At 46.7% G+C, this 16,777-nt stretch overlaps 1 protein-coding gene across 2 annotated transcripts in view; it reads left to right on the top strand.

Annotated features, from left to right (window-relative positions):
• Positions 1-1,983: 1,983 nt before the first annotated feature.
• EFNB3 (ephrin B3) overlaps positions 1,984-16,777 on the top strand; it is a 69,865-nt gene continuing 55,071 nt past the window's right edge. The window contains exon 1 of one of the 2 annotated variants that reach the window (XM_081168061.1): positions 1,984-3,501. In XM_081168061.1, coding sequence (XP_081024187.1) covers positions 3,302-3,501 — 200 coding nt within the window. In that variant the 5' untranslated portion in view covers positions 1,984-3,301. The remainder of the gene's footprint in view (positions 3,502-16,777) is intronic. The other variant, XM_081168060.1, reaches the window with a different exon arrangement.

Genomic DNA, 16,777 nt, shown 5'->3' with positions numbered 1-16,777 from the left:
CGGCCTGCCTCCGTGTCGGGTGGACGAGGTGTGTGACCTTCCAGATCATGTTGAACTGTAACTCTCATCACCCGTCACCGCTAGCCATGCTGGCAGGAACTGCTGTGGGTTAGCAGTCCAGAAAACATCCGAAAAGAAGCTCCATCACTTCCTTGCCTTGCGCAGAAGGTGCTTTCATCCCTCAGCCGTGAAAGAAGTCAGGCTGGACAGCTTGGTTGGTTAGAGTGGGGTGCCGATAATGCCAAGGTTGCAGGTTTGATCCCCGTATGGGACAGCTGCACATTCCTGCCTTGTAGGGGGTAATAATAATAATAATAATAATAGTAATAATAATAATAATAATACCCCACCCATCTGGCTGGGTTTCTCCAGCCACTCTGGGTGGCTTCCAACAGAATATTAAAATACAATAACATTAAAAGCTTCCCTAAACAGGGCTGCCTTCAGATGTCTTCTGAACGTCAGGTAGTTGTTTATCTCTTTGACATCTGGTGGGAGGGCGTTCCACAGGGCGGGCGCCACTGCCGAGAAGGCCCTCTGCCTGGTTCCCTGTAACTTGGCTTCTCGCAGCGAGGGAACCACCAGAAGGCGCTCAGAGCTGGACCTCAGTGTCCGGGCAGAACGATGGGGGTGGAGACGCTCCTTCAGGTATACTGGGCCGAGGCCGTTTAGGGCTTTCAAGGTCAGCACCAACACTTTGAATTTTGCTCGGAAACGTCCTGGGAGCCAGTGTAGGTGTTTCAAGACCGGTGTTATGTGGTCTCGGCGGCTGCTCCCAGTCCCCAGTCTGGCTGCCGCATTCTGGATTAATTGCAGTTTCCAGATCACCTTCAAAGGTAGCCCCACGTAGAGCGCATTGCAGTAGTCCAAGCGAGAGATAACTAGAGCATGCACCACTCTGGTGAGACATTCTGCGGTTGAACTAGAGCAGGCAGCCCCAACCTTCGGCCCTCCAGATGTTTTGGACTACAGTTCCCATCATCCCTGAGCACTGGTCCTGTTAGCTAGGGATCATGGGAGTTGTAGGCCAAAACATCTGGAGGGCCGCAGCTTGGGGATGCCTCGACCAGAGGATGCTCAGGGTCCCTCTGTGATTCTAAGTCCATCGCCCTCTCCCCTTTTCAGCTCTGGATTTTAATCTTCCAGCTCTAACTCGGTGGCTCCGCCATTTCCACGGATCAAAACCCTCACTTCCCCCGGAAGCGTGAGCGATGGGAGCATTGTGAATGGGGAAAAGCCCTTTGGCTGCCCCAACAATGAATATTTAAGCCGGCCAAAGTACGCAGAGACGTTCTGTGTGCATTGCAGTGGGAGGCTGTGCGTCGTTCTAATCTGCGGCTCGGATGTGTTTGGGCAACGGATTTCTATATTTCCCGAAAAGAATTGTTTCGTTCTTTTATTTATTGAAGTGGGCTGCTTTGGGAGGCCTTAGGACCTGAAAGGCAGCGGGCAAATTTCGTGTGTGTGTGTGTCTGTCTGTGTGTGTGAGACCAGCACATTAGTCGCATCAATGTCCAAAACGCTTTCAAGCAAAGTTGTCCTAGTGTTGATTTCTCTGCCGTGGCCACAGCTTGTCCCATGTTTCGACCCGCTGCCCAGTGGAGCAGTTAACTAGTTTTTTTAGGTTCTGTTTTAATGTAAAGCTCCCCTCTTTAGATTGGGGGTTGTTTCCACCTCTTTCATAACATAGTGAGCCCCGCTCTGCTGCGGTTGGGGACCCCCCCCAAAGTCCTGCCCTCATGACACAACATGATGGCACAAACAGCCTGGGAACTGCAGGCTTCTTCACTTTTTACTGGCCAGATTCTGCAATTGCAGCAATAGGAAAGACCGTGGCTCTATGGCCCGGGGTCAGCAAACTTTGTCAGCAGGGGGCCGGTCCACTGTCCCTCAGACCTTCTGGGGGGCCGGACTGTATTTTGGGGAAAAAAAGAATGAATTCCTTTGCCCCACAAATAACCCAGAGATGCATTTTAAATAAAAACACATATTCTACTCATGTGAAAACAGCAGGCAGGCCCCACAAATAACCCAGAGATGCATTTTAGATAAAAGGACACATTCTACTCATGTAAAAACATGCTGATTTGTGGACTGTCCGCACACCGGATTTAGAAGGCGATTGGGCCAGATCCGGCCCCCGGGCCTTAGTTTGCCTACCCATGCTCTATGGCAGTCCAGAAAGCTCAGACATTAAATCCCTGACATCTCTGATGTCAGAAAGCAAGCGATGCAAAAGACCTTTCTCGGTCCAAGACCCTGGCAGACCACTGGGCTCGATAGGGAAGGGGTTGTCCTGACGAAGAGCGTCTGTTTTTCGTCTCCAAAAGTTGCTGGGTTCAATCCCCAGCAGGTACGCCTGGGAATGTCTCCTTCCTGAAACCTTGCCAGGCAAGAACTGAGCTAAGATCTAACTCGGTGTATAAGGCAGTTTTTCCACGTAGAAAACTGGCCTGGTGGAAGGCGATTCCTGAGCTCTGCGGATGAAGGGCAATATACATATTTAATAAATAAAAATACTTGCGGGGCACACTTCTTTTGGGACGTGCGCCTCACGTTTGGGACGTTGCTTTACGTTGCATTGCAAGCTGTGTTTTTGCGACAGGGTAGCTGTCTGATACGACTGTCTCACCCCCGGTGAGAAAAGTTGTGTGGCTTTTTGGGCCACAAGCCACGATCAACTTATACAGTACGGCTGCATCTTGCGCATGGGTTCAGTTCCAAGGGTTCCATGCATACACGAAAATTGTGTGCACCCGAAATCTTGGAGCTCTCCTGCAGCTAACAGGTATGGGAAGGAAAGGGGACTTGCCTAGCAAGCAAGGGGGAGAGCTTAAAAGCTCTTTTTGTGCTGGGTAACCCAAGGGGACGACCCCGTACAAAAATAATTTTTAAGTTCTCTGCTTTGCTTGGATTTGACTTGCGCCGTTTCCATCAGCTGCACAGGGTTGAAATTGCGCAAGTTTAAAATGTGCGTTAGAGGTGGTTGTACGGTGATGTGGATTTATCTGAGCTCTGGCGCGCTAATTTGGATTAAAAACTTTGCAGGAGTTCTCGTACCCCTTGCCCTGGGGGAGTGTCTCGCATGACGCTCTCCTCAGTTGCGTCAACTTTAGCCTGCACCCCAGAAGTGTGTACACACTGAGAAGTCGTTCGGTCTGCTCATCCTATCTGGCAATGATATTTCTTTCTGAAAAGATTGTGTTGGCTTCTCTCTTCTCTCCTGTTATCACAGGTAGGGCAGATCCACATCAGAAGCGGGCGGGCGGTTGTTCAGGATCTACTGGTAAATCGTCTCCGAATGATTTATAGTAGATCGTCCGGGTTTTTTGAGTCCCTGTTTAATGCTTCTCAGCAACTGAGGAACACCTTTTGTGCCTTAAACGAAGCTGCTGAAACGTTGAAAACTTGGGAAGAGCCAAGAGTAGACTTTTATTATGTGAGCTCGGTTCTGTTCCGGTGCCGAGAACAAATGTGCTCCCAGGTTCTCGCTATTTCCAGGTGGGATTTAATTCCGGAAATTCAGGCCGAGGAGTTGCAGTTGCCTGGGATGTGCTGTGCAACAAATTCTCTTCCCCAGAAGACCAGACTTTTTAGCGATAAGGAAAGTTATACTGGAAAGTGTCGGATAATAACACTTGCTCCGGCGCCACATGGTCTAACCTCCCTGAAAACAGATTGTGATGAATGCTAAATAAAAGGGAGGCTCCTGTAAGATCCAAATGTGCTCTGAATTTTGCTTTTTGCATGTGACTCTGGTTGGCAGGTCTTTGGGTCCCCGTAAAAAGCAAAGTAGATCTGACAGACTTAAATTCTATCCACCCCTAATCTATGCAACAAACTTGCATATCTGTTTTTGGTTACCAGTTTTTGCCTGCTTGGTTTTCCTCCTGCCCATCCTGAAAGGATCTTGGGAACTGTAGTTTTGGTGGCGATGCCAAGACCTCAAAGAAATTCTCAGCCTCCTTCGCACAGTTTCCTGGAGAGAACGCCTGACTCCTGAACCATTTTGAAAGCTGTTGCGTGCAGATGGATTCAGCCGGAGTGTCAGACAGCAAAAGGCTGCTAGCCTGACCCAACGCGCAGTCTGTTTTTTTGGCCTATAGGAGGGCATTGGTAGATGTGTAAAAGATCTGGGAGGATTTGAGATTTTGCATTAAAATGTTTTCTCCCTGTTGGTTATCTGAGAATAAGCCCTGCTGCAGGCCTGCTCATTTATTCACAAAAGTATTTATATACCATCTCGTGTGCAATATCAGTGGGGTGTAAGACAATGGATACTTTAATATAATAAAAAAGACAAAATACCATACAGACATTAGACAGTTCCAAACGATCATTTAGAATGACGGGCCAGTCCTAAGAAAAATTAAACAGATCAGGCCCGTTGGCATAAAAAGGTATTCATGAGATACCCAAAAGTCAGAGGTGAGGATGACTAATGAATCTCTGCTGTGTTGTTTGTTGTTGTTTTTAATTATATCCTGCCCTTTCTCTAGGGTGGGACTCGAGGCGTCTTACGCAAATCAAAACACAGATAAAACACAGAAGGCTATGAACGCATAAAAGATAATAGTTAAAAGGCAAAGAAACAACAATAAAAATGAATTTATTGAACTACAAATAGTATAGTTAAAAAAAACAGCACAGCACTCTTTAAAAAGTCATTTCCTTAAAAAAAACCCTGTCAAACCCCCAAAGCAAGTCAGAATAAAAGTCTTTTGTTGTCCTGCCGGCGGAAGGGCAGCAAAGAGGGAGCCTGTCTGGCTTCTCTAAGCAGGGAGTTCCAAAGTTGCCTGGGAGCAGCCACCACCAAGAAGGCCCTGCCCCGCGTCCCTGTGAGGGTGACGGGAGCGAGAGAAAGGCCTCTCCCAAAGATCCCAGAGCCCAGGCAGATTCAAAGGGGAGAATACGACCCTTGAGACAGTCAGAGCCTAAGCCAGATAGGGATTTATAGCTCACAACCGTCCGTGTGAATTGTGAGCAGTGTCCATCTCTGTTTTAAGGCGGTTTGGAAGCCACGTTGGCGGCGGCTGAGGAACGAGGCCTTTGGGTCCTAGCGGGTAGCTCCGTGAAGACGCCAACGCTCTGCGTGGCGGCAGCTAGGGAAGAAGCAAATTCGGCGCGAGGAATCGCGATCTGCGAATAAACCCAATAATAGAGCGTAATGCCGTCACGTGCGAACCTATGGGATGACCGCGCTTGGGACGCCATGTATAGTTCTGGTCACCCCAGAGAAAAGTTTCCTCCCTCTCTCACAATCCTAGAACCCAGGGCTGTTTGGTGCAGCTGGGTAGGGGACGGCGAAAGAAAGACCTTGTCACGCCGCGTCGTCCAAACGGTGGGCTGCACTCCTGCAAGTGACAGGCGCCATCTTGGAAGGCTTTGCAAAAGGATTAGGCGGGTTCCCGGAGGACGGAGGCTGTCTGTGGTTGCTAGGCCGTGTTTTCCCTCCATCGTTTGTTGGAAACCTCGAGAGGGGAGAGTCCTGCTTGCAGTCTTCCAAAGAGAACAGGACGCTGGGCTCGATGGACCTTGGCCCTGACCCAGCGGGGCTTTCTGCTTACGTTCACACATGCACGCCGACACTTGAGATCCTTGCGTCATACTAAGGGGATACTAAGACGGATACTAAGGGGGCCTAACTTGAGCCGCGGACTCTGGGGGATGTCCTGGCGGAAACGGCGCATGTTCCCGTCAGCCTGTCTGCCTTTGCCTCGGTTTCCCCCGCAGGAAACAACCGCAGCCTTCATCTCAGGGGCGTTGCCTCTTGCGACGAATGCCGGCAATGTTTCCTAACCTCTCCTCATGGAAAGGAGTCCGCTTGCAAGTTTTAACGCGGAGATTTCCCGCCGCCGCCGCGGCCTTCCTGCGTAACCCGCAAGCCCCCTCGCCGAAGCTGACCCAATAAAAGCGATCCGCTTACCTGTTTCGGTTTGGCAGCTGTAAAAACCAGCAGTCAATCTGGGTGTAGCTTTGACGGCTCGGCTCCTTGTAAAATATTTTCTTCCTCTTGACACCTGGGGAGTTGCCTGTGATTCCTTGGCAAACAGATGTCAAATTGTTTAAGGCGTTTTTTGTCTTTATCTCCTGTCAGGCAATTCGGCAGGAAGAATATATTCTTCCCGTTTGCCACTAGGAAACGCCACCCCTTTGCCGAAAATGTGACATTTATGATAGGTAAGAATCTCACATCTCGAGTGCTTCTGTGGAGTCAGTCTGGCACTCGTTTTGATTTTTCTCTCTCCCCCCCCCCCCGTTTTTTTTAAACTGGTGCATCCAGGTTTTATCCATCCTTGCAAATGAAAAACCAGCCGATCCGAAGTCACTTGACGTTGTCCCTTACGGGGGCTTCTGACATTGATGGTCCTTGGTCCCGTCCCGTCTCCCCCCCGAAACCGCGTGTGGCAAACTGTAATCTGTTTCTGATTGTAGCCTTTATACTCTTTTGTCTTGCCGAGTAATCTTGTGGAGAGGATTCGGGTCCTGCCCTTGCTTCTGCGGCAAGGTCCGGTTGGATGACCTTGAAGGTCTTCTGCAGGGATGTAATTGCATAACGCGGTACTTTTCCTTCAGAAGCCTATCATTTCAGAGGAGGCATTGCGTGCTAGTGATTTCTTTTCCCTTCCTTTGGAAAAAAGAGAGACTTTTGTGTGTGTGTACATTTAAAGCACGTCCCGCTCCTTTGCAAAGAATCTTGGGAAATGTAGCTCTGTGAGGTGTAAACTATAGTTTCCAGGATTCCCTGAGGGAAAGACACACTTTAATGGTATTGTGTGTGTGTGTCTGTGTCTATATAGTCATACCTCGGGAGGAATACACTTCAGCTCAAATATTTTCGGGTTGCGCTCCACGGCGACCCGGAAGTAACAGAGCGCGTCACTTCCGGGTTTCGCCACTCGCACATGCGCAGACGCTCAAAATGAGGTCACGCGCATGCATGGAAGCGGCGAAACACAACCCGCAGACACACAGTCGCATCTTATGTTCGCTTCAGGATGCGAACGGGGCTCCGGAACGGATCCTGTTCGCAACCAGAGGTACCACTGTATTCCACTTTTACTTCCAAGGAGGGTCACCTTGTTTTCCTCCTCTGCATTTTCTCTTCACATCAACCCTGCAACGTGGGTTGGGCCGAGAGGCTGTGCGTGGCCCAAGGTCATCCAGTGAGCCTTATGGCTGAGCGCGGGTTCAAACCTGGCTGCCAAGTCCGCTCTGCCCGGGGGTGATTCCCAGACCATGCAGATGGATGGCACAAGAGTCCCTTTGATCATGTGCAAAGTGCCTTTTCCTCGTGACCGGTTTCCACGAACGGTGCGTGATGCCACAAGGAATAATGCTGAACGCTGAAGCCCAGCCTGATTTCCTCTCTTGTCTCTCAGAAGTCTGGAATTATTCCAAAACCATTCCCGGTTTTATGCACTTCAGACCCACTGCCTCAACATCATTGCCACAGCCGCCTTCAAGTCCCTCAGGCCGTTTGGGATAAACGAGATATTTTAAAATTAAAGTGATGCCTTTTTTCTCTCTGGAGCAACAAACTGAACGAAACCGGGGTTTTCTGCCTCCTCGTTTTAAACAAATAAACAAATCTCCCAAATTTCGACACTGAATCTCTCAAATGCGTCTTTGGGGCGGATGCACAGATGTTTATGCGGCAGAAAAGTTGCTGTTGTTTTGCAGGCCCTCCGAGTGCCTTCCGGAAGGTTCTGTTTTGTTGTAGGCGTAAGGAAACATCTTTTACAAATTCATATTTCCACATTGCTTATTAACGGTTGCAACATTGAGGGGCAGATCCCGGTATACATATGCATATGTGCCATTGCCAAATATTACATTGGAACAAAGTGTTAACGATTGCGCAGCTGCCCCAGCCCAGAAAAAATCCATCCGTCTTGAAACCCATGCGAATTCAGATGGGGGTGGTGTTGACAGCTATATCGCTGATTCTGATACCCAGATTCCCAGATATTTTTCACCAGCTCTGATCAGTGAGGCAGTACGATTAATCAACGAATGTTTTAATCACGGGTTAAAACTTTGCTGCCGGATAGTTCTATTAGCTAATCAATCAAAAGCTTGGTTGTCGTTGTTGAGTCTTGTCCGACTCTTCGTGACCCCTTGACCAGAGCACGCCAGGCACTCCTGTCTTCCACTGCCTCCCGCAGTTTGGTCAAACTCATGCTGGTAGCTTTGAGAACACTGTCCCACCATCTCATCCTCCGTCGTCCCCTTCTTGCGCCCCCCATCTTTCCCAACATCAGGGTCTTTTCCAGGGAGTCTTCTCTTCTCATGAGGGGGCCAAAGTGTTGGAGCCTCTGCTTCAGGATCTGTCCTTCCAGTGAGCACTCAGGGCTGATTTCCTTCTGAATTGAGAGGTTTGATCTTCTTGCAGTCCATGGGACTTTCAAGAGTCTCCTCCAGCACCAGAATTCAAAAGCATCCATTCTTCGGCGATCAGCCTTCTTTATGGTCCAGCTCTCACTTCCATACATCACTACTGGGAAAACCAGAGCTTTAACTATATGGACCTTTGTTGGCAAGGTGATGTCTCTGCTTTTTAAGATGCTGTCTAGGTTTGTCATTGCTTTTCTCCCAAGAAGACTGCTGTCACCATCTGCAGTGATCGTGGAGCCCAAGAAAGTAAAATCTCTCACTGCCTCCATTTCTTCCCCTTCTATTTGCCAGGAGTTGATGGGACCAGTGGCCATGATCTTAGGTTTTTTTTTAATGTTGAGCTTTAGACCATAATTTGCACTCTCCTCTTTCACCCTTATTAAGAGGTTCTTTAATTCCTCCTCAAATCGAAAGCTAGATAAGCCTAAATTTACTTTTTAAACAACAACAACAACAACAACAACAACAACAACAACTGCAAAACACCTTGTTTGAGCACCTTCTGTGCAGACAGGGATATGGGTTGTAAACAAGGCTCTGGAAGTGATTTATTGTACACAAGGCCTCTGGTTCTCTTTCTTGGTTCTGACTGATCATCAGGCTCACAAAAAAACCACACCCAGCTAGGAAACCCAGAAGGTGCAATTCCTCAGGATCCTGATTATATTTTGGGGCAAGGGTTCCTATGGACTGAGCATCATCCAGGTGTGTCTGTGGTTGTTCTTAGGTGAGCAGGATGGGCCAGAAGTGATTGGAATCATAGAATAGAATAGAATCATAGAATCCAAGAGTTGGAAGAGACCACAAGGGCCATCGAGTCCAACCCCCTGCCAAGCAGGAAACACCATCAGAGCACTCCTGACATATGGTTGTCAAGCCTCTGCTTAAAGACCTCCAAAGTAGGAGACTCCACCACACTCCTTGGCAGCAAATTCTGCTGTCAAACAGCTCTTACTGTCAGGAAGTTCTTCCTAATGTTTACGTGGAATCTTCTTTCTTGTAGTTTGGATCCATTGCTCCGTGTCCGCTTCTCTGGAGCAGCAGAAAACAACCTTTCTCCCTCCTCTATGTGACATCCTTTTATATATTTGAACATGGCTATCATATCACCCCTTAACCTCCACTTCTCCAGGCTAAACATGCCCAGCTCCCTTAGCCGTTCCTCATAAGGCATCGTTTCCAGACCTTTGACCATTTTGGTTGCCCTCCTCTGGACACGTTCCAGTTTGTCAGTGTCCTTCTTGAACTGTGGTGCCCAGAACTGGACACAGTACTCCAGGCAGCCTCGTACCCAGAAGTCCAGTCTTGGTTCCATCTTGATGCCGTACGATTTTTATTTGTATTTTCATTGCTCCTTTCTCTCTCCCCCCCCCCCTTATCTGTTGCATTTCACTGTACTGCAGCTTGAATTCCGTAGAATTGTTCTTAACGCAGTAAAATGCAATGGATAAGAAATAAAGGAAGCGATGGAAGTGCAATCGGAAACCCGGAAGCATCTGGCACAGAGGGAAAGAGGGGAGAAATCATTAACTTGGTCAACTGAGATCCTTGGAAAATCCTGCCTCTCGTCCATCTGAAATTTGGGGGTTTGCCATTATCCTTCACCCTGCAGACCTGGAGACCAACCGCATCTTCCTTTAAGACAAGACCTTTCATGTTTGCGAAGATTGCTATCGTGTTCCCTCATGGCCTTCCCAACCCCAAGCTAAACCACTCCAGCTCCTTTGAACTTTCCTAGATATTTTCTTCCCCAGGCCTCAAAAAGCATTTTGGGGCGTCTAGGATCTCCCCCACTATTTTTCACAAGGGATCGTAAGTGAGGGCATTATCTTGGGAGAGAGGACAGTTTGCCGGCTGGGGCAAGTCTTTTGCAGCTGTTTTTCACGGCGGGGCTAGTGGAATTAAATTCTTACTGCTTTCAAGGGATAAAGCAGTTTTCTTGTTTTTTTGGTGTTGTTTTTTTTTTGCAAATCGACCCGATGTATTCCGGCGGATTTTCGTAAAAAGTGTGCATGTGGTTTTGTGGCAGCTTTCACAGGGCAGTTTTGCTATAAACCTCTAAGAACATAAGAAGAGGAGGCCCAATGGTCCATCATAGTCCAGCAACCTGTTCTCTCATAGTGGCCAACCAGCTGTCCATGGTGGGAACCCCATGATCAGGATTTGAACACAAGACCCCTCTCTCTTCCTGTGGTTTCCAGCTGCCCTCAGCCGTGGAAGAAGAGCCTAACCATTGTGGCTTGTAGCCCCCCGTAGCCCTTTCTTCCATGAATTTGTAAAATCCTCTGTTAAAGCTAGCCGGTTTGCTGCCCATTGCTACTTCCTGTGCGAGTGAGTCCAATAGTTTAACACAGCTAATCCTCTGAGCAGGTTTTACATTGGATACGACCCCTGGTACTGTTCCTCCATACAAATTTATTTATTTTTATTTTTTCAAAAAAAATTATTAGTTTTCCAAATTTATAACAAACATATCCACAAACATAAAAAGAAAACATCAGACAAACAAACAAATATCCTGGCTGTAGAAATTCCACTTTTGTTATCGTTGTTAAGTGACTTTCCTCGAATCCCCCTGGCTGAGTTTCCATATAAATCATTCTAGCAGTTTTCCAAAACTGATTTCTCATAAAATTTACTTAGTCCATTAACATCTATCTTTCTTTTCATTTTAACTTTTATGCATAGTGTTCTACAACATCACCTATTTAAATCCTAGGCCAATCTGATACTCGCAAGTAATTCTATTTAAGTTATCTTAACATATATAACTAAATAGTCTTTGAATTTCTTCCATTCCTCTTGATACTCCTCCTCCTTCGGGTTGCGGACTCTTCCGGTCAGGTCGGTCCTTCATGCAAATTTAGGGCAGTATCCACATGACACGATCCTCATCCGAATGCTGAACCCGTGTCATCTTCTCATTCCTTCTTCTTTGGCGATCCCTCGTAGCCGAGTAAGATTGTCTTCCATAAACACAGCTTTATCAATGAGTCCGTAAGTGACTATGGAGGCCAATTCTGGATCCACACGTCCTTCCTCAGTGGGGACATTGGTTTCCAGGCAGGAGTTGATCACGGTGTGGATTTGCCAAGCTTGCCTTCCTCTTAGCCCGTTTCTCCCTTGCGTCCTGAGTTCGAGTGTCTTCAAAGCCCATGACACCTTTGGTCAAGGCTGTTCTCCAACTGGAGCACTCACAGGCCAGTGTTTCCCAATTGTCATTGTTTATACTACATTTTTTAAGGTTTGCTTTGAGGCAGTCTTTGAACCTCTTTTGTTGACCATTACGCTTTCCATTTCTAAGTTCAGTTCATTCTCATTTACTTACCACTTCCATGGAAGATCATCCAATAAGTTAAAACAAAGGTTAAGTCCCTTCAGAAACCATCAGTCTGGTTTAAACTGGGGGCAGAGAATACGGGAAGGGGCCTTCGGATGAGGACAGTGTTATGCAGACATTGAGAACTACTTGCGTGCATAAGCAGCACAGTCCATTATTATTATTATTATTATTATTATTATTATTATTATTATTATTATTTTGTGGTATACCACATCCTAGGTATACCTGCCAACCTAGCAGTTCGAAATCACGTCAAAGTGCAAGTAGATCAATAGGTACCGCTCTGGCGGGAAGGTAAACAGCGTTTCCATGCGCTGCTCTGGTTCGCCAGAAGCGGCTTGGTCATGCTGGCCACATGACCCGGAAGCTGTATGCCAGCTCCCTCGGCCAATAAAGCGAGATGAGCGCCACAACCCCAGAGTTGGCCACGACTGGACCTAATGGTCAGGGGTCCCTTTACCTTTATAATACATATCTCAGGGTGGTTCTTAATTAAAATTCCAAATGAAAACCACAAAATGCATCATAGAAATAGCAGCAGCAGCAGCAGCCACAACAAACCAATGCCCCTTCCCACAACCAGGGATAGAAATTAGCCCAGGCTCCAGGGGCGAATGGGTCCATTTGCGACCGCGTGGAGATCCCTGGATACCAGGTTGGCAGCTGGGCAAAGCAAAATGTCCCTTAAGAGAAAGCTCTGAAATATTTCCCTTGGAAGTTTCAATTTGTTTTATTCTGTGTTCTTGTATTTGATGTTCCTCCGTGTTGTAAACCGCTTTGAGGTTTGTGTTTTTTAAAGCGGTATAGAAACGAAATGAACAGCAACAAACGACAAATTTCATGGTGGGTGGGGGGAAGAAAACGGCGCCTAGACAGCGCACTGTGGCGGACGAAACCTAAATTTGAGGTGTCATTTGGCAATTGGCTTATTTGTAAAAGGGCACTGGATGTTGATCGTGAGTCCGTGATAAACTTCCACGAAGGGCCTGGCAAGAATCTTCAGTGCCGTAATATTGCATTAACTCTGTTCAGAAGCGCAACATTTCCTCCTGTTAAAAAGATAGTTTGCCATCTCCTCCCTCTGCGTTTGTTTCCCCCCAAAAAAACTTTATTGATTTTCCAAAATTTTAAACAAACAAACATAAATCGTAACTGAACTTGGTCCAATCTTAGTAACATTGTTAAATGATTTCCTCAAATTCCCTTGACTGAATTTCATTATATTATCATTGTAACGGTTTTCCAAAATAAAGTCTCATAAAATTTACCACTTCTGCATTTTTTTGGGGGGGGGGTAATAATAATAATAATAATAATAATAATAATAATAATAATAATAATAATAATAATTTTTTATTTATATCCTGCCCTCCCCAGCCGAAGCCGGGCTCAGGGTGGCTAACAACAATAAAATAAGACAACATTTTAAAATCATTTCATTAAAAAAATTACTTCAAATCAAATTGATGGCAACCATTGGGCTAGAGTTCTGTGAAGATTGCCAAAGAAGGGAGTCAGGCTGTGCCCTGGCCAAAGGCTTGGCGGAACAGCTCTGTCTTGCAGGCCCTGCGGAAAGATGTCAAGTCCCGCAGGTCCCTAGTCTCTTGACCAGGGATCTTCCCTTTGTGGCACCCACAGCTGTGGTGGTGCATAGCACCACATTGCACCTGATAAGCCCCAGAATCTCTCTTGCAATACCCCTGAATTTAGGTTTCTCCCCCTTTTCCTTCTTCCCCTAAATTGAGTTTGCAACCCACCCCCAATCCGCACCGCTCCCCGCCGAACGAGACCTTTTAAAAGCTCGTAGCGCAATGAGCTCTGTGGTGGTTAATGATGGCTGGGGAGAGCAATAAGGCGATTTTCAGGTGGGGCACATCTGCTTACAGGTGTTGCAGGATAGCGCATGAAGCTTCGGCATGTGACCGTAAATCCACCTTCCTGTTCGGCCCTCGACTGCTTTTAAAAACTGGTTTCCTGCCCATTTTGAAAACCGCATTACATTAATTCCTCCCCAGCCCACCCCCGTGCACACAAACGGTGGAAAAAAAACAGAAAAAGAAAAGAGGGGGGGAGCAACAAGGTCCTTTTTTGTATTGTGGTTCTTTCAGACGCTGCTTTTTTGTTGTTCCATGGTGCCGATTTGGTTTACGGGGATAACATTTTTGGTTCTCGCCGGTGTTTTTTGGCTAGGCACCGAATGGAAATTGTGACCACTATAGACGATCTACAAAGAGTTTTGGGTTTGGTTTTTTTTAAAAGGGGGGGGGTCCATCTTTCTCTCCTTTGTGAGAGCGACTCTCATGTCCTTTCCACTGCCGTGTGTGCACTTAAATATCTGCTGATGCGGCCCAGTAAATCCCAGCTTTCTCCTTTTATTAAAATCGACAGTTCTGTGTCCCGGAGCTAGGACAAGCTGAGCTGCCTTGGCAGCGAAGTCTCCAAAGACTCCTCTGCTTACGACGTCGAAATTCCCGATAAAATTAAGGAGCAAATAATTGCACACCCCTAATCGGACTCCGCAAGGGTGTCGCCGGTGTGACCTTCACGCTGCGCAGCGATGGCCGGACTGCCGGCGAAGAAGGAAACCTCCCTTTGTACCAGGTCTCCATCACCTTTGAACCTGATCTAGCATAGCTGTTGACCAGGCAAGGTTCCAAGTGATATCTCGTCTCCTGATAATAAATAAAAGTCTTGACTTGGGGATTAAGATGGGCCGATCGGTCAGTTTCAGTTTCTCTCAGGCTCCTAAGTTTCTGAGTCTCGGATCTCCACATTTCCAAATCAGTATGCAACTTTAAAAAATAAATAAATTCAACAGAGGTGTTTTAGCGCTGATTTCTTCCGATACGCGTCATTTGCCCTAATGCATTTATTTAATGCAATATAATGTACCGTATTTTTCGCTCTATAAGACGCACCAGACCACAAGACACACCTAGTTTTTGGAGGAGGAAAACAAGGAAAAAAAAAATTCTGAATCTCAGAAGCCAGAACAGCAAGAGGGATCGCTGCGCAGTGAAAGCAGCAATCCCTCTTGCTGTTCTGGCTTCTGGGATAGCTGCGCAGCCTGCATTCGCTCCATAAGACGCACACACATTTCCCCTTACTTTTTAGGAGGGAAAAAGTGAGTCTTATAGAGCAAAAAATACGGTATATATATATATATATTATTTTGGGTTTACAAAAATAATTAAATAAAATAAATAAAAAATAATTATTTTGGGTTTATAAATTTAGTCATTTATATGCACACTTTACGCTAGTGTAGCGGCTCCCAACTTTTATGGGTACATAGACCCATTTTTAACCTCAAGACATTTCCCTGATTCCCTTGCCCTAATTGTTGTTTATTTTAGGCTCCGCTAAATAACGAAACCAAACGACAAAAAACCTCATTTGCAACTGTGCCAAAGTCAAAGAAAGCAGTAAAAATTTATTTATTTCCTCAATGCACCCGCCGACCAGCAAACCAAGCGTTTAGTTCCAAAAGGTATTAAATATGAATTTATTTATTCCTAAATATGAATTCATTCACTCATTCATTTTCCCAGTATACTTACTGATCAAGCCCATTAGTTAATTCAGAAATGTATGAAAGATAACTTTATTTATAGCCATAAATAAATTCCTTCATCCGTTTCCCCGGGGTACCCAATGATCAGCAGCCCAACTCATCGATCAGACTGAACTAAAATACTGAAATTTATTTATTTATTTCCAAGTGAACCGGGTTGAAGCAATCCCCGGGAGAATTAAAATGAAAACTGTAATTGCCACTAATGTTACATATTCCCACGCAGAGGACTGCCGGCTGTATAGTTCAATGAAGTCCCCAACCCCTGTCAGTAAAGCTATTTATGTGTACAGCTAAATCGATTCTATCTTACTTATATTTATTGTCTGATAAGGATTAGGAGGGGGAAAGCCCGACAACGGTCCACAAAAATCAAAACGATAAATCTCTGTGTGTGCGGTGTAACACCGTGAAGTTGTTACAGGAAGTACCACGCTTTTTAACAACGACAAAAAATGGTGCCAGTACTCTTGAGTGGGGGGAAAAACCCTGTCTGAGTACAGTGGTGCCTCGCAAGACGAAAAGAATCTGTTCTGTGATTCTCTTCGTCTAGCGGTTTTTTCGTCTTGCGAAGCAAGCCCATTGAAGGATTAGTGCTATTAGTGGCTTTTAGCGGCTTATCTGCTGATCGGATCAGCTGATAAGCGGCTTAGCGGCTTAGAAAAAAGGGGGGGAACCAGCAGGAACTCGCAAGACATTGTCGTCTTGTGAAGCAAGCCCATAGGAGATTCGTTTTGCGAAGCACCCCCAAAACGGAAAACTCTTTCGTCTAGCGAGTTTTCCGTCTTGCGAGGCATTCGTCTTGCGGGGCACCACTGTATAATGCAACATAAGAAACCAAAATACACAACACACTGAGGACATGTCCCTGGAATTTGCAGCCAGTCTGTTTTGTGCATGCCTCGCGCCAGCCACCAACGAAGGAAAAAGCATGAAGGGTGCAGGCCTAAAGCCACTGGACTTTTGTTCCCACACTTTGGGGCAGCCACAAGATCCTCAGGAATATCCCGGCATTCCTGGAGGTGGAGATGGAGGAGGAGGCAGCCACAGCAGAGGAAAGCGAGTGAGCGGAGAAATCAGTAAGGCCGGAAGGCACCTCCCCTGTGTACGCCTTTCGAGAACCGCATTGCAAAATCCGGAGAGGTGTGGATTTCGGTGGACGGCCGCCGTTCGGTTCGCGTATTGTTTCGGAAGTGTGTGGGCTTGTCTTTAAAGGAGAGCCAAATCAGGGGTTTTCTCTCAGATTCCCCCCAATGAATCTGGGGACACTTTTCAACTTCAGTGGATTTTGTATGGGGGCTGATGTGTAAATCTGGGGACTGTCCCCGGTAAACGGGGACGTCTGGTAACTCTACTCTAGAGGTGTGGGCAAACTTGATGATGATGATGATGATGATATTTATACCCCACCCATCTGGCTGGGTTTCCCCAGCCACTCTAGGCGGCTTCCAACTGAATATTAA

This window comes from Podarcis bocagei, assembly GCF_964188305.1.
Source record: "Podarcis bocagei genome assembly, chromosome: 13".
NCBI lineage: Eukaryota > Metazoa > Chordata > Lepidosauria > Squamata > Lacertidae > Podarcis > Podarcis bocagei.
The sequence above is the reverse complement of the archived record's forward strand: the minus strand, read 5'-3'. Positions and strand labels throughout refer to the sequence as shown.